Source organism: Bubalus bubalis, chromosome 6, assembly GCF_019923935.1.
Source record: "Bubalus bubalis isolate 160015118507 breed Murrah chromosome 6, NDDB_SH_1, whole genome shotgun sequence".
Taxonomy (NCBI): domain Eukaryota; kingdom Metazoa; phylum Chordata; class Mammalia; order Artiodactyla; family Bovidae; genus Bubalus; species Bubalus bubalis.
The window spans coordinates 103,566,224-103,582,416 of record NC_059162.1 but is presented as its reverse complement, the minus strand read 5'-3'; the positions used below and the strand labels follow the sequence as shown (position 1 = coordinate 103,582,416).

The following is a 16,193-nucleotide window of genomic DNA, read 5'->3' as shown; positions in this document are numbered from 1 at the left end:
CATTATTATTGTGTTATTGTTAATTTCTCCTTTCATACTTGTTAGCATTTGTCTTACATACTGTGGTGCTCCCGTGTTGGGTGCATATATATTTATAATTGTTATATCTTCTTCTTGGATTGATCCTTTGATCATTATGTAGCGTCCTTCTGTGTCTCTTTTCACAGCCTTTGTTTTAAAGTCTATTTTATCTGATATGAGTATTGCTACTCCTGCTTTCTTTTGGTCCCTATTTGCATGGAAAATCTTTTTCCAGCCCTTCACTTTCAGTCTGTATGTGTCCCCTGTTTTGAGGTGGGTCTCTTATAGACAACATATGTAGGGGTCTTGTTTTTGTATCCATTCAGCCAGTCTTTGTCTTTTGGTTGGGGCATTCAACCCATTTACGTTTAAGGTAATTACTGATAAGTATGATCCCGTTGCCATTTACTTTATTGGTTTGGGTTCGAATTTATACACCGTTTTTGTGTTTCCTGTCTAGAGAATATCCTTTAGTATTTGTTGGAGAGCTGGTTTGGTGGTGCAGACTTCTCTCAGCTTTTGCTTGTCTGAAAAGCTTTTGATTTCTCTTTCATACTTGAATGAGATCCTTGCTGGGTACAATAATCTGGGCTGTAGGTTATTTCCTTTCATCATTTTAACAGGGCTTCAGTGGGATGGACTGGTTTTATTTTTTAAATCAAGTTTATTGAAGTATATTTTTTTTAAAATAAAGTGCACCTATTTTAAGTATACAGTTAAAGAAGTTTTGACAAATGTATATACATGCACACAATACCAAAATCAAAATAAAGAACACTTTCATCACCCTCAAAAGTTCCTCTGTGTGGCTCAACAAGCAATCACTCTTTCTATGTTCCCACATCTCCATCCCATACAGCTACTCATCTGCTTTCTATTATAGTTTTGCATTTTCCAAAATTTCACAAGAACTCAAATTGTCACACTATTTTCTACTACTATTAGCAATATGGAAAAGAAAATGCAAAATGCATGGAAAAGAAATGCAAAAAAGCAAAATGGCTGTCTGGGGAGGCCTTACAAATAGCTGTGAAAAGAAGAGAAGCGAAAAGCAAAGGAGAAAAGGAAAGATACAAGCATCTGAATGCAGAGTTCCAAAGAATAGCCAGAAGAGATAAGAAAGACTTCCTCAGCGATCAATGCAAAGAATTAGAGGAAAACAACAGAATGGGAAAGACTAGAGATCTCTTCAAGAAAATCAGAGATACCAAGGGAACATTGCATGCAAAGATGGGCTCAATAAAGGACAGAAATGGTATGGACCTAACAGAAGCAGAAGATATTAAGAAGAGATGGCAAGAATACACAGAAGAACTATACAAAAAAGATCTTCAGGACCCAGATAATCACAATGGTGATCACTGACCTAGAGCCAGACATCCTGGAATGTGAAGTCAAGTGGGCCTTAGAAAGCATCACTATGAACAAAGCTAATGGAGGTGATGGAATTCCAGTTGAGCTATTTCAAATCCTGAAAGATGATGCTGTGAAAGTGCTGCACTCAATATGCCAGCAAATTTGGAAAACTCAGCAGTGGCCACAGGACTGGAAAAGGTCAGTTTTCATTCCAATCCCAAAGAAAGGCAATGCCAAAGAATGCTCAAACTACCACACAATTACACTCATCTTACACGCTAGTAAAGTAATGCTCAAAATTCTCCAAGCCAGGCTTCAGCAATATATGAACTGTGAACTTCCTGATGTTCAAGCTGGTTTTAGAAAAGGCAGAGGAACCAGAGATCAAATTGCCAACATCCGCTGGATCATGGAGAAAGCAAGAGAGTTCCAGAAAAACATCTATTTCTGCTTCACTGACTATGCCAAAGCCTTTGACTGTGTGGATCACAATAAACTGTGGAAAATTCTTCAAGAAGTGGGAATACCAGACCACCTGATCTGCCTCTTGAGAAATCTGTATGCAGGTCAGGAAGCAACAGTTAGAACTGGACATGGAACAATAGACTGGTTCCAAATAGGAAAAGGAGTACATCAAGGCTGTATACTGTCACCCTGCTTATTTAACTTCTATGCAGAGTACATCATGAGAAACGCTGGACTGGAAGAAGCACAAGCTGGAATCAAGACTGCTGGGAGAAATATCAATAACCTCAGATATGCAGATGACACCACCCTTATGGCAGAAAGTGAAGAGGAACTAATAAAAAGCCTCTTGATGAAAGTGAAAGTGGAGAGTGAAAAAGTTGGCTTAAAGCTCAACATTCAGAAAACGAAGATCATGGCATCCGGTCTCATCACTTCATGGGAAATAGATGGGTAAACAGTGGAAACAGTGTCAGACTTTATTTTTCTGGGCTCCAAAATCACTACAGATGGTGACTGCAGCCATGAAATTAAAAGACGCTTACTCCTTGGAAGCAAAGTTATGACCAACCTAGATAGCATATTCAAAAGCAGAGACATTACTTTGCCAACAAAGGTTCGTCTAGTCAAGGCTATGGTTTTTCCAGTGGTCTTGTATGGATGTGCGAGTTGGACTGTGAAGAAGGCTGAGCGCCGAAGAATTGATGCTTTTGAACTGTGGTGTTGGAGAAGACTCTTGAGAGTCCCTTGGACTGCAAAGAGATCCAACCAGTCCATTCTGAAGGAGATCAGCCCTGGGATTTCTTTGGAAGGAATGATGCTAAAGCTGAAACTCCAGTACTCTGGCCACCTCATGCAAAGAGTTGACTCATTGGAAAAGACTCTGATGCTGGGAAGGATTGGGGGCAGGAGGAGAAGCGGACGACAGAGGATGAGATGGCTGGATGGCATCACTGACTCGGACGTGAGTCTGAGTGAACTCTGGGAGTTGGTGGTGGACAGGGAGGCCTGGCGTGCTGCGATTCATGGAGACGCAAAGAGTCGGACACGAATGAGCGACTGAACTGACTGAACTGATTAGCAATATATGAGTTGAACTGCTCCATGTCTTCGACAACACTTGGTATTTAAGTCTTACCAATTACAACCATCTAGGGGTCGCACAGAGTCAGACACAACTGAAGCGACTTAGCAGCAGCAGGGGATGTGCAGTTGTACCTTAGTGATTTTTATGTGCATTTCCATCATGAATAATGTTGACAGGCATCTCTGCATGTGCTTACTGGCATCCAGGGATCAGCCTTTGCAAAGCAGTCATTCATAAATTTGACCATATGGTTTATTTAGGTTATATAAGACTTTTGATTATTTTTAAGAATTTTTTATACTTTTTAAATATACTTTTAAAATCTTTTGTCTGAGGTAGATATACAGTTAACTTTCTGTGTAAGTGTGAGGTTAAGGATCAATATAAATTTTTCTTCCACCAAGACATAAACAGTTCTTGAAAAAGACTATGTCCTTTCCCCAGTGAATTACACTGGCATCTCTACCAAAATCAACTGGATATATATGTAAGTCTACCTCTGAACTCTATTCTGTTCCACAGATCTACACATCTACCCCTGTGCTAATACCATTTTGTCTTGATTACTATAGCTATATAGAAAGTCTTGAAATCAAGCACTGTAGTCCTACAATCTTTTTTCCCCCCCAAAAAAATTGTTTTGCCAATTCTAGGTCCTTTGTATTTCCATACGACTAAGAGAATCAGTCTGTCAATTTCTAAAAAAGCAGCCTGCTAGGATTTTTATTGGGATTGCATTAACTCTATAAACCAATTTGGGGAAGACGGACATCTACGAGTCCTCTATTCCACAAACATGCTATATCTTTCCATTTACTTTGGTCTTGCTTTATTTCTCTCGGCAGTGTTTTACAATTTTCAATAAATAGGCTGCATATATTTTGTTCAAATGTATCCCTAAAGTATTTCACTATTTTGGATGCTATTGTAAATGGAACTGCTTTTCTTTTAAACTTCATTTTCCAACCATTAATTGATAGCATTAAAAAATTAAAACTAAAAAAAACTGTACTGACTTGTATCTTATGATTTGCGAAACTCACTTATTAGTTCTACCAGCTATTCCATAGACTCTTTAGGATTTTCTACATATGCGATAAAGTCACTTGCAAACGTAAGAAATATTCTTTTTCAACCTGGATGTCGTTTTTTTCTTTGCCTTACTCCATTGGCTTGAACTTTTAACAGAACAATGGTAACAGTGAATATAAGCATTTTTGTTTATTTCTCAATCTCAGAGCAAAAGCATTCAGTGTCTCACTATGAAATATGATATAAAATGTAGGTTTTTTATAGATGTCTTTAAATAAAGGAAATTCCTTTATATACCTAGCTTGCTGAATAAGTATCAAATTTTGTAAAAATTTTCTACACTTGAGATATGATTTTTTTCAGTTTTCTTCTACTCACACGGTGAGTTAAATCAATTGGTTTTTTAATTTCAACCTGCAATGCATTCTTGGGACAAATCCTTCCTGCTCATGATCTATTTTCCCTTTTATATATCAATGAATTTAATTTGCTAATATTGTGTTAAAGATTACTGGGTCTAAGCTCACAAAGATACTGGTCTATAGATCTGTTACTTCTTTGCCATCATGGTGATGCTGACGAAATGAACTGTTTCTTCATTCATGTTTTTTCTGGTAAGAATTTGTGTAAGACTGGCATTGTTGCTTCTTGTTTCATTGCTTTTTGTTTATTTTCTATTTTATTTATTTACCTTTATTATTTCCTTCCTTCTACTTACTTTGGATTCAACTTGTTCTTATTTGTTAACTTCTTAAGAAATATGCTTAAAGTAATGGATTTTGGACCCTTCTGATTTTTCAAATAAAAGTATTTAAATTTTTGTTATTTTCTGCTCTCATCATTCAGTTCAAATATTTTCTAATATTCTTATGATTTCTTTGACCCAGAGATATGTTAGAACTACATTAATTTCTAAATGTTTGGAATTGCCTAAGTATCTTTTTGTTTTTTCTTCCTAATCTAATTCCTCTAGTCAAAAAATACACATCTCAAAGATTTCATCGTTTAGAAGGGATTAATGTCAATTTAACAGTTCACACAACATCGCTAATCATCAGGGAAATGCTGATGGGATACCACCTTATACCCAGAATGGCTATCATCAGAAAGACCACAGATAACAAATGTTGAAAGAATGTGAAAAAAAAAAGAGGACTGCTGTACACTGCTGGTGGGACTGTAAATTGGTGGAGTCACTGTGGAAAACAGTATGGAGGATCCCCCCAAAAAAACTAAAAATAGAACTACCATGTAATCCAGCAATTCCATTCCTGGGTATATGTGTAAAATAAATAAGCTACAAGGATATATTGTACAGCACAGGGAATATAGTCAATATTTTATAATAACTATAAATATGACCTTAAAAATTGTGAATCACTATTATTTATGTGATACACTTGAAACTTATATAATACACTACCTCAACTACACCATAATTAAAAATTTGTGGATTTGTTGATTTCTTTTTAGTTCTGATAATTTTTGTTTGATTTCTTGAAGCTCTATTTTTGGCTACATACATTTATAATTCTCAGATGTTCCTGATCAATTGATCTTTTCTTCTGGTGTATCCAATATTTTGTTAAAGCCATTCAGTAAATTACTCATTTAGTTATTGTATTTTCAACTCGACAATTTTTCTTTGGTTCTTTTTCTAGTTTCCATCTCTATTCAAATTCCCTCTCTCTTCATTAATTAATTATTAGAGTATGTTTTATTTTAATTCTTTCAATATATTTATAATGGCTGTTTTGAAATCTGTATCTGCTAAATCCACATTTGTTTCACCTGATTCAGGAGCTGAGGCAACTTCAACTCTTATCAAAGTCGCACTGACATCAGTCTCTTTCACTTCCTTCACTGACTGCTAGGCAAGCTCCCTATAAAATTTTTCCTAAGTAATACACCATGTTCAATTCCAACAAAAGTACTATAAGCATACCTCAGCGATATTGCAGGTTCAGTTGCAGACCACTGCAATTTAAAACAAATATCACAATAAAGCAAATCATGAATTTTTTAGTTTCACAGTACATATAAAAGTTATGTTTACACTATACTGTAGTCTATTAAGTGTGCAACAGCATTATGTCTAAAAAAAAACAATGTACAACCTTAACTTAAAAATATTTTACTGCTAAAAAATACTAACCATCAATACTGAGCCATCAGGTAGTCATAATCTTTTTGCTGGCAGAGGGAGGGTCTTGCCTCTATGCTGATGGCTGCTGACTATTCAACATAGTAGGTGCTACAAGTTGAGGCAGCTGTGTGGCAATAAGACAACCATGAAGTCTGCCACATCAACTGACTCTTCCTTTCATGAACTATTTCTCTGTAGCATGTAATGCTATTTGATAGGATTTTACCTACAGAATCTCTTTTAAAAATAGAATCAATCTTCTCAAATCCTGTTGCTGCTTTCTCTACCAAGTTTATGTAATATGCTAAATTCCTCTGCTGTTGTTTCAACCATCTTCACCTTCACCAGGAGTAGATTCCATCTCAAGGAGCCATTTTCTTTGCTCATCCCTAAGGACCAATTCCTCAACATTAAAGTTTTGTCAAAAGTTTGCAGTAGTTCAGGCTCCACTTCTGATTCTAGTTTTCTATTTCCACTTCACATCTGCAGTTACTTCTCCACTGAAGTCTAGAACCCCTCCCAGCCATCCATGACGGTTGGAATTAACCTCTTTCAAAATTCTGTTAATGTTGATATTTTGACCTCTTCCAATGTATTTGTGAGTGTTTCTAACACCATACAGAATGCTGGATTCTTTCCAGAGCACTTTCAATTTCCTTTGCCCAGATCCATCAGAGGAATCACTATGGCAGCTAGATCCTTACGAAACACACTTCTTTCTCAACAGTGGGTTTAACATACTGAGTACATCATGTTGTCAGACGTATTGTGGTGGTCAAAATGATAAATGAGCACTGGCTTCAACTTAAAGTCACCAGCTACATTAGCCCCTAACAAGAGAGTCAGTCTGTCCTTTGAAGCTTTGCAGCCAGGCACTGACTTCTCCTCTTTAGCTACAGAAGTCCTACATGGCATCATCTTCCAGTAGAAGGCTGTTCTGTCAACACTGAAAATCTGTTGTTTAGTGTTGCCATCACAAAGAATTATCTCAGCTAGACTGTCTGGATAACTTGCTGCAGCTTCTACATCAGCATTTGCTGCTTCACCTTGCACTCTCATGTTATGGAGACAGCTTCATTCCTTAAACCTCATGAACCAATCTCTGCTAGCTTCAGACTTTTCTTCTGCAGTCTCCTTATAGCTCTCAGCCTTCATACACTTGAAGAGAGTTAGGGCCTTGCTCTGGATTAGGCTTTAGCTTAGGGGAATGTTGTAGCTAATTTGATCTTATATCCATACACTAAAACTTTTTTCATATCAATATTAACACTATTTTTGCTTTCTTATCATTTATTTGTGTGTTCAGTGGAGGAGGACTTTAATTTCCTTCAGGAACCTTTCCTTTGCACTCACAACTTGGTTAAATGTTTGGCAAAGAGCTTTCAGTCTATTTCAGCTTTTGACATGCCTTTTCACTAAGCTTAATCATTTTTCTTTCAATGTGAAACTTTTTAAAAATTTTATTTATTTTTGGGCTGTGCTGGCTCAGGATTTTCTCTAGCTGCAGCAAGTGGGGGCTACTCTCTAGTTGCTGTACATGGGCTTCTCACTGCAGTGGCTTCTCTTGTAGCTGAGCACAGGCTCTAGGATGCACAGGCTTCAGTGCTTGTAGCACGAGGGCTCAGTAGCTGCAGTTCCCAGGCTCCAGAGCACAGGCTCAAGAGTTGTGGTACAAAGGTCTTAGCTGCTCCGTGGCATGTGGGATCTTCCTGGACCAGGGACTGAACCCATGTCTCCTGCACTGGCAGGAGGATTCTTTATCACTGAGCCACCAGGGAAGCCTTAAGCTTAATCACTTTTAGTTTTTGATTTAAAGTGACAGACATGCAACTCTTCCTTTCACTTGAACACCTGGGAGCCACTGCAGAGTTATCAGTTGGCCGAATTTCAATATTGGTGTCTCAGGGAATAGGGGTGCTCAAGGAGAAGAAGAGAAATGAAAACTGGAGGAAAGTCCAGTAAGTTTAACAGAATACAAACAACATTTATCAATTAAGTTTGTGGTCTTATGTAAATGTGGTTCCTAGTACCCCAAAACAATCACAATAGTAACATCAAAGATCACCAATCACAAATCACCATCACAAATAAAGTAATAAAAATAAGTTTGAAATACTGCAACAATTACCAAAATGTGACACAGAGACATGAAGTGAGCATATGCTGTTGGAAAAATGGTGCCAAATAAACCTGCTTGATACAGGGTTGACACAAATGTCAATTTCTTTAAAATGCAATATCTGTAAAGCACAATAAAATGAGGTATATTTATACAAAATTTAGAAGGTCATGTGAGAGAAATATCAATACCCTCAGATATGCAGATGACACCACTCTTATGGCACAAAGTGAAGAAGAACTAAAGAGCCTCTTGACAAAAGTGAAAGAGGAGAGTGAAAAAGTTGGCTTAAAGCTCAACATTTAGAAAACTAAGATCATAGCATCTGGTCCCATCACTTCATGGGAAATAGATGGGGAAACAGTGGCAGACATTTTGGGGGGGGGGGCCTCCAGAATCACTGCAGATCGTGACTGCAGCCATGAAATAAAAAGACGCTTACTCCTTGGAAGAAATGTTATGACCAACCTAGAAAGCATATTAAAAAGTCAAGACATTACTTTGCCAACAAATGTCCGTCTAGTGAACACTATGGTTTTTCCAGTAGTCATGTATGGATATGAGAGTTAGACTATAAAGAAAGCTGAGCGCTGAAGAATTGATGCTTTTAAACTGTGGTGCTGGAGAAGACTCTTAGGAGTCCCCTGAACTGCAAGGAGATTCAACCAGTCCTTCCTAAAGGAAATCAGTCCTGAATATTTATTGGAAGGACTGATGCTAAAGCTGATACTCCAATATTTTGGCCACCTGATGTGAAGAGCTGACTCATTTGCAAAGACCCTGATGCTGGGAAAAACTGAAGGCAGGAGGAGAAGGGGACGACAGAGAATGAGATGGTTGGATGGCATCACTGACTCAATGGACATGAGTTTGAGTAAACTCCGGGAGCTGGTGATGGGCAAGGAAGCCTGGCGTGCTGCAGTCCATGGGGTCGCAAAGAGTCGAACACAACTGAGCAACTGAACTGAACTGAGTGACTCACATATAATAACTATTACATATACGTTACTAGTTCAGGTTAAATCCAACACTGTCTTGTGTCTTAGATTTATAAAGTTAACTACTGTTCTAAGTCTAAAAGAAAACTTCACATTCAAATGAACTTATGACTGGCAATAACCCAGATGTTCTTCAAATGGTGACTGAATTGTGGCAAATCCGTAAGACTGGCTATATGAAACAAAATGGAACTGCTGATACTCCAAACAACAAAGATCAATCTCGAATGCATTATGCTAAGTGAAAGAAGCTAGACTCAAAAGGCCTCCTACTGAATGAGTCCCACTTATTTGAATTTCTGGAAAAAAACAAAATTATAAGAACAGAAAATAGATCAGTGGTTGGTTGCCAGGGCTGGGGGTGGGGGACAAGGCAGTGCTGACTACCAAGGGGCAATTAAAAATTTAATCTGAGGGCAAAAAATTATTTTTTAAAAAAGTAGATATGGAAAGGAAACCAACACCAACAAAATGTTATATACTGCTCCTAAGAAGAGAATAGAGAATACTGTATGTGCAAATAAAACACAGTTCTTAACTAAACTGCTTTGACTAATCGTGTCTTGTCAGCGTTGTATGCCAGCACTTCTTTCTGTTTCTGCAGTGCTATCTCTCTGAATCAGACCCTCACCTCCTATCTATCCCAATCTTTCAAACCCTCTCTGAATGCCCCTCTCAACGCTTACTCTGGGCTTTCTAACCTTGGCTTGTCTAAGGGACTGTCTCACATTCATAATCCACTCTTGTCTTAACATGCACCCTTGGTACCAACGCATTTTCTTCATTCCTGACTTCATGTTAGTACTTACATTAGCTCCCTTAATTCCTCATTCTATCTCACCTGTCTTCTGATGGGTCCCTCAGCTAAAGCTGATCAAGTCCTCTTCTCAGTCTTCAACTGGTGTTCTTACCTATCATGAGTTAAAGCTACTACGAAAGTTGCTAATTTCTTCTCTCCTTGAGGTGCTTTAAAAGTGGCAAACTCTAAAGCCTCCCTTGGGAGCCCTGGGTTTTTTTTCACTCCAATAAACATAACGTCCTTATTTTTGTCCAAGAAAACTTTTGCCTATCTTTAAATTCCACTTCGTGTTTGGTTTTTTGGTTTTATTCAAAGACACAGATAAGAGGTCAACTTCTTCCTCCCAAAAATCATGCATCTATTTTAAGGCTAGTATTAAAATTACACTATCTTCCTTCTTCAAGGTACATACCTATAATTCTCGCAACACTGTTTATCACTCAATGCTGTATCTTATGTTCTCTCAAACCTTTCCAGTTTTTCTACAAAGCTTTACAAATGAAATGACCCAAACAGAATTCCAGTAAATAAGAGACAATTTACAAATAAATACAATACAGTACTAACATGGACCAAAAAAAGAATACACTTTGAACAAAAGCAATCTGTCAACTATGTTATGGTCTCCTATACTATGACAGAGGATAGGAGTAGAAAATAATCACTATCTCAGAACTTTTAAAAATTAACCCTCTAGTAGTAAGTTTGCTGTTTCTTTACAAATCAGGAGATCCCCAATCTCCACAAACATTGAACATTTTACAACCTCCCCAATCCAGGTTAAAAAAACAACCAAAAAACAAAGAACTCTTCTTACAATGAATTCATTGCAGTTATCTCTCCCACGCCAGACAGGTGGCCTTCATGGGGTCTTAATTATCATCTAATTTCTCCTAGAGCCCACTCCTGCTATTAATTATACAATTGCTGAAACAACCTTTTATAATCTTTTATCTCCTTTAAAGTCCAAGTATCATTTTCCTGAGTTAGAGAAGAATAAACAAGGTTGAGAAAAGATTAAGCTGGAAAGCAAAAAAAGAGAACTCTATTTTTTTAAAACAAAATTTAGCTGATAGAATTTGTCTTTTCATAATGTGAGCAAAAATACTTATTTCTAAAATAAAGAGGCATGTGTGAACTGCAGAATGAGAAGACTTTTGGCAAAAATTAGATTAAAAAACAGACAAAAATACAAAGCTAATGGTAAGGGAGGAGATAAAAGACAGGAATTAAAAAAAAAAAAAAGGAGACAGATTACAGGATGCAGAAACAGGGCTGTCATCAGAGGAAAGGAAACAAATCTGTCCCAAAAAAGGCAGCAGAGTTATGAGTGCAAAATACGATTTCATTTTGTTTTTATTTTTAAAGAGAGCAATAAAGTAGCTGTTTGCATTTAGTTTCAGGGAACTAAGAAAAATGGATTTCAGACCATTAGGGTATATTGGGAGAGTATCAAATATTAAGGGCTTTTATGACAAAAATTACTAGAAAATAAGGATTGAGTCAGTAATAAGTAGTCATATAAAAGCACCTGTAATTCAACAAGAACTTTTCAAGTTTAAGTTGGTCACTACACCTCTCTGGTGATACACTGAACAGAGTTATATACCACAGAATTATGGGAAAGAAGCTGTATGAGCTACTTCTAACTCAACCTCTTTGGACCCATCTGGATCATGGCAGAAGCCTGCAAATCCTAAGGGGTTAAAATACACCCATTACCCAAGACCAAAAACTACTCCCACCCCACCTTGGCTCAATGGTTTTCTCCCACTGTAGTGAGGGTGGTTTTGGAAAAGCTCCTCAAATGCCAGGAAACACTGTAATACAAAAAGAAAAAAAACAATTCATAAGTACCAAAACTTAACTAACATTTTGGCTTCCCTTTCAAGGAAGACTGGTAGAATGGAAAAGGCACCAGTAATAGGAACCAAGAAACCAATTGTAGTCTCCTTGTTGGGCATTTATTCTAAGATGTTTGCTGTACTCCAGGGATTTGGTGGGGTGGGCACCAAACACTGCTAAGGGTTACTGAACTAAGTGAATATGTGCCAGAAGCTGCTGACGGCCATCTCTGCCACAAATCTGGCTAAAAATGAAGCCATGAGAGAAGCTAGTAGAACTAACAGATACAAACAGACATCCCCAGTGATACAACTGAAGAATCTGGCTCCCATTTCAGTCCCTCCTGCAGATATATTCTCCCTTAAGTAAGTCTGTAATAGGTTCCCGTGACTTGCAAGTAAGTTTAGCCAATACACCTGGGTTCTAATTCCACACTGAACTTGAGCGAGTCATTCCTCATTTATGGACCTTAGTTCCTAATCTATAAAATGGGCTAAATCTAACGTTTTCCAAACTGTTTTAAGCAACAGAACTTAGTTTAAAAAAAAATCTTATTTTGATATTAAAAACTAAAATGATTTTATTCATATAAATCTACTTTATAAGATGAGATTTACATTTACTTCTGACCGAAATCAATTAAGAACTGGTATTTAAATCTCACCTTGAGACTGAAAATAAAAATGACTATTAGTATAAATACACTATCAAATGTATATTTATCATATCAAATGTATATTTTACTACAATGACTAAAATCAATAAGAACAATAATGTATTTGTGTGTGTTAGTTGCTCAATCGTGTCCTACTCTTTGCAACCCCACGGACTGTAGCTCGCCAGGTTCCTCTGTCCATGGGATTCTCCAGGCAAAAAACTGGAGTGGGTTGCCATTTCCTTCTCCAAATGATGTATTTGATAAAAACAAAACTTTAAAAAGACTACTGCTAAAAGTTAAAAGCTTTTATTAACCTGTTGCTGCTAAGTCGCTTCAGTCATGTCCGACTCTGTGCAACCCCATAGACGGCAGCCCACCAGGCTCCCCCGTCCCTGGGATTCTCCAGGCAAGAACACTGGAGTGGGTTGCCATTTCCTTCTCCAATGCATGAAAGTGAAAAGTGAAAGGGAAGTCGCTCAGTCATGTCTGACTCTTAGCGACCCCATGGACTACAGCCTACCAGGCTCCTCCATCCATGGGTTTTTCCAGGCAAGAGTACTGGAGTGGGGTGCCATTGCCTTCTACTTTATTAACCTACCAGGATTCAATTTCTGTACTGTTTTGGCTGCATAATAGTAAGACAATCCTGATTCAAAAAGAACAGTTGCAAAGAATAATGTGGTATTACTTAATCACCTGCCATACCACCATGATATTATTTAATTAAAAGTGGAGAAAAGCTTTTAAGTTCTGCACAAAAGACAAGCTGACAGCACAAGATTTACTTAACAAATCTCCAACTGGTTAAAATTTAGTACATGATATAGTTAAGCTTCATGGGTGTTGGTTTTTTATTTTTTAATGATTTAAATATCATTTAAAAATTAAATCTGATTGCAATTACTAGCTTCATAGAACTCTAATAACACAGATAATCTTGAAACTCTATTAAGACTTTTAGTCAGATTCATATACCCTCATTACTCAACAGAAATTGTAATGAAGCAAATATAAATTACAATTCCTCTTCTTTTATAATAAGCCTGCTTTAAAGCTAAGAAAAATTTTACCAATTCTTATTCACAACCTTAGAGAGTTATGAACACAAATAGTAAATTGTGTCAAATAAGACTATTACAATAATTTATTCAATCTTATTGAGAATCAACTTGATGGGGCAGATCATAGAAGATGCCATAAAACATTATTTAAGAGTGCCTGCTATACAATTGAGATGAATAACTCTCCATGTCCTAACCTCAAGAAGTCAACAGTCTAGCAGAGGATACAATACAGTTAACAACACAGGTTTGAACTGAACGGGTCCACTTATACACACATTTTTCAATATTAAATACAATATTACATAATTGCAGTTGGTTGAATCTGGGAGATGTGGAACTGTGGATTCACAGAAACCATGTATACCAAGGGCTAACTATAAATTATACTTGGCAGAGGGTCAATGCCTCTAACCCATGCATTGTTCAGGGGCCAGCTTTATATTCATTCATTCAACAGGAGTGTCTCCTCAGTGCCACCAGTCACTGTGCAAGCAACTGGGGCTAAAAAAGTGAACTATATACAAACTATCCCCATCCTCTTCACATTTAGACTTTAATCTAAAGGCAGTAAATAAACCAATGAAGATTTTTAAACACAGACCATATGACCATTTTTGAAAGATGGCTGGCTACTATATACTGCAGATAGTAAGCCCTAGGATAGAGAACGGAGAAGGCAATGGCACCCCACTCCAGTACTCTTGCCTGGAAAATCCCATGGACGGAGGAGCCTGGTAGGCTGCAGTCCATGGGGTCGCTGAGAGTCGGACACGACTGAACGAGTTCCCTTTCCCTTTTCACTTTCATGTATTGGAGAAGGAAATGGCAACCCACTCCAGTGTTCTTGCCTGGAGAATCCCAGGGATGGGGGAGCCTGGTGGGCTGCTGTCTATGGGGTCACACAGAGTCGGACACGACTGAAGTGACTTAGCATAGCATAGCATAGGATAGAGAAATCAGTTAGAAGCTACTATAGTGATGACAAAGTAACAGGAACTCAAAAGATGGAACAACAAACTCGACTGAAGTATGTGAAAACAAAAAAACTTCACAGGGTAATGTTGCAGCTCAATCTTAAAAGACAAGGAGTATGAAGACAAGTAGAGGGAGTTTGTGCAATAGGAGAAACCTATATGAAAGGTATGTATGGAAAACTTCAAGTAGTTCCTCACAATGGATATTGAATAAGGTGAAATCATAGCTAGAAAGGAAGATTAAGGAAAAGATAGTAAAGGATGTAAGAAACACCTCCAGGACACTGGAGAGTGCTTTTAAACAGGGTGATAACATGATCAGCCTTACATTTTAGAAATATTCTTTCAGTGACAGTAGCCTGAAGAAGGTGACAAAGAGTCCAACCAACCAAAAAAGAATGTGTGGTTTCCACAAGATAGACTATCTCAAAAGTCCTAATCTATCAATTTACCATGACAACGAAAAACGGTCCAAGCCAAGTACTCTGAGCTTCAGAAACCAAACAACTAGCACCAAGTTCAGGCCACAATTCAGTTGATACAGTTTGAAACTCAAAAAAAGGAAATTTCTGCAGATAAAATATTAAAAATGCAACAATGGCAGAAGATAAATGGAATGAAGAAGAAAAAACGAGAACCAAGAAAACAAGGATAAAACAGAGAAAATTTTTACTTCAGGGTAAGAATTATTTCCACTGGTCAATTACATATAGATTCACTCCTTTCCCCCTTGACCCAGATTCACTTCTTATATGCAACAATAAATTGTGGTTCCAACAAGAAATTCAAAAGTCATGTTTAATTTAAAACATAACACTTAAAAAAATAACCAAATAAAAACTAGATTAGAAACAGCAACCTGGAACAGAAGACCAACTCTACAGTAGCTAGCTAGCTTCTTACTGCTTGAAAAGAAATATCTTCCTGTCTGCTGTTTCCTTGAAGCATACAAACTAAAATAGGGTAAGGCGAGGTAAAGTAGAATAGGGAATATAGGGTAATGGAGGACTTGCTATTTCACAAAGGTTTCTTATCAATGAACTAGACAAGGTCCTGAAGCTTTAATCCCAATTCTTTTTCTTTATATAACAGGTATAACTCAGATTCAAACATGCCAACAGATACAATGAGGAATCCAATTATTTCAAGAAAATGAATCCTACCTTTCCAGGGTCATCCTTGGATCGAGGCACTTTAAGGAAACATTTGTTCAGTGACAGATTATGTCGGATGGAATTCTGAAATTAAAAAAGAAAAGCTATAGGGTCATTGGAATCCAAAAACCAAAACCCCCTTTAAAAACAGAATCAGCAACCTAAATATCTCTATATGCTGACATATCATTACAAATGGAATAAGCTTTTTAAATGAGCTTCAAATTAAAATCTTTCTGATTTTCAAATTATGAATGCTGCAAAGGGAAATAGTTATTGGAAAAGATAGTTCCAGTGAATCTTACAAAACTCCAAACAGGGAGTATATGTCCCTTTTTAAATGTTTAGTAAGATCTTTTAATGATGCAAGAAGATGTCTATGATCAATGTTAAACACCAAATAAAAAATTATATGCATATTGTGATTTTAATTGTGGTATATATTTATTAGCTAATTTATTTATTCTTAGAAACA

General features: G+C 37.1%; 1 protein-coding gene across 6 annotated transcripts in view; it reads right to left on the bottom strand.

Annotated features, from left to right (window-relative positions):
- FOXJ3 (forkhead box J3) overlaps nt 1-16,193 on the bottom strand; it is a 136,265-nt gene that overhangs the window by 60,816 nt on the left and 59,256 nt on the right. For all 6 annotated transcript variants that reach the window (XM_044945168.1, XM_044945167.1, XM_006050950.3 and 3 more), the window contains one exon: nt 15,728-15,802. In XM_044945168.1, coding sequence (XP_044801103.1) covers nt 15,728-15,802 — 75 coding nt within the window. The remainder of the gene's footprint in view (nt 1-15,727; nt 15,803-16,193) is intronic.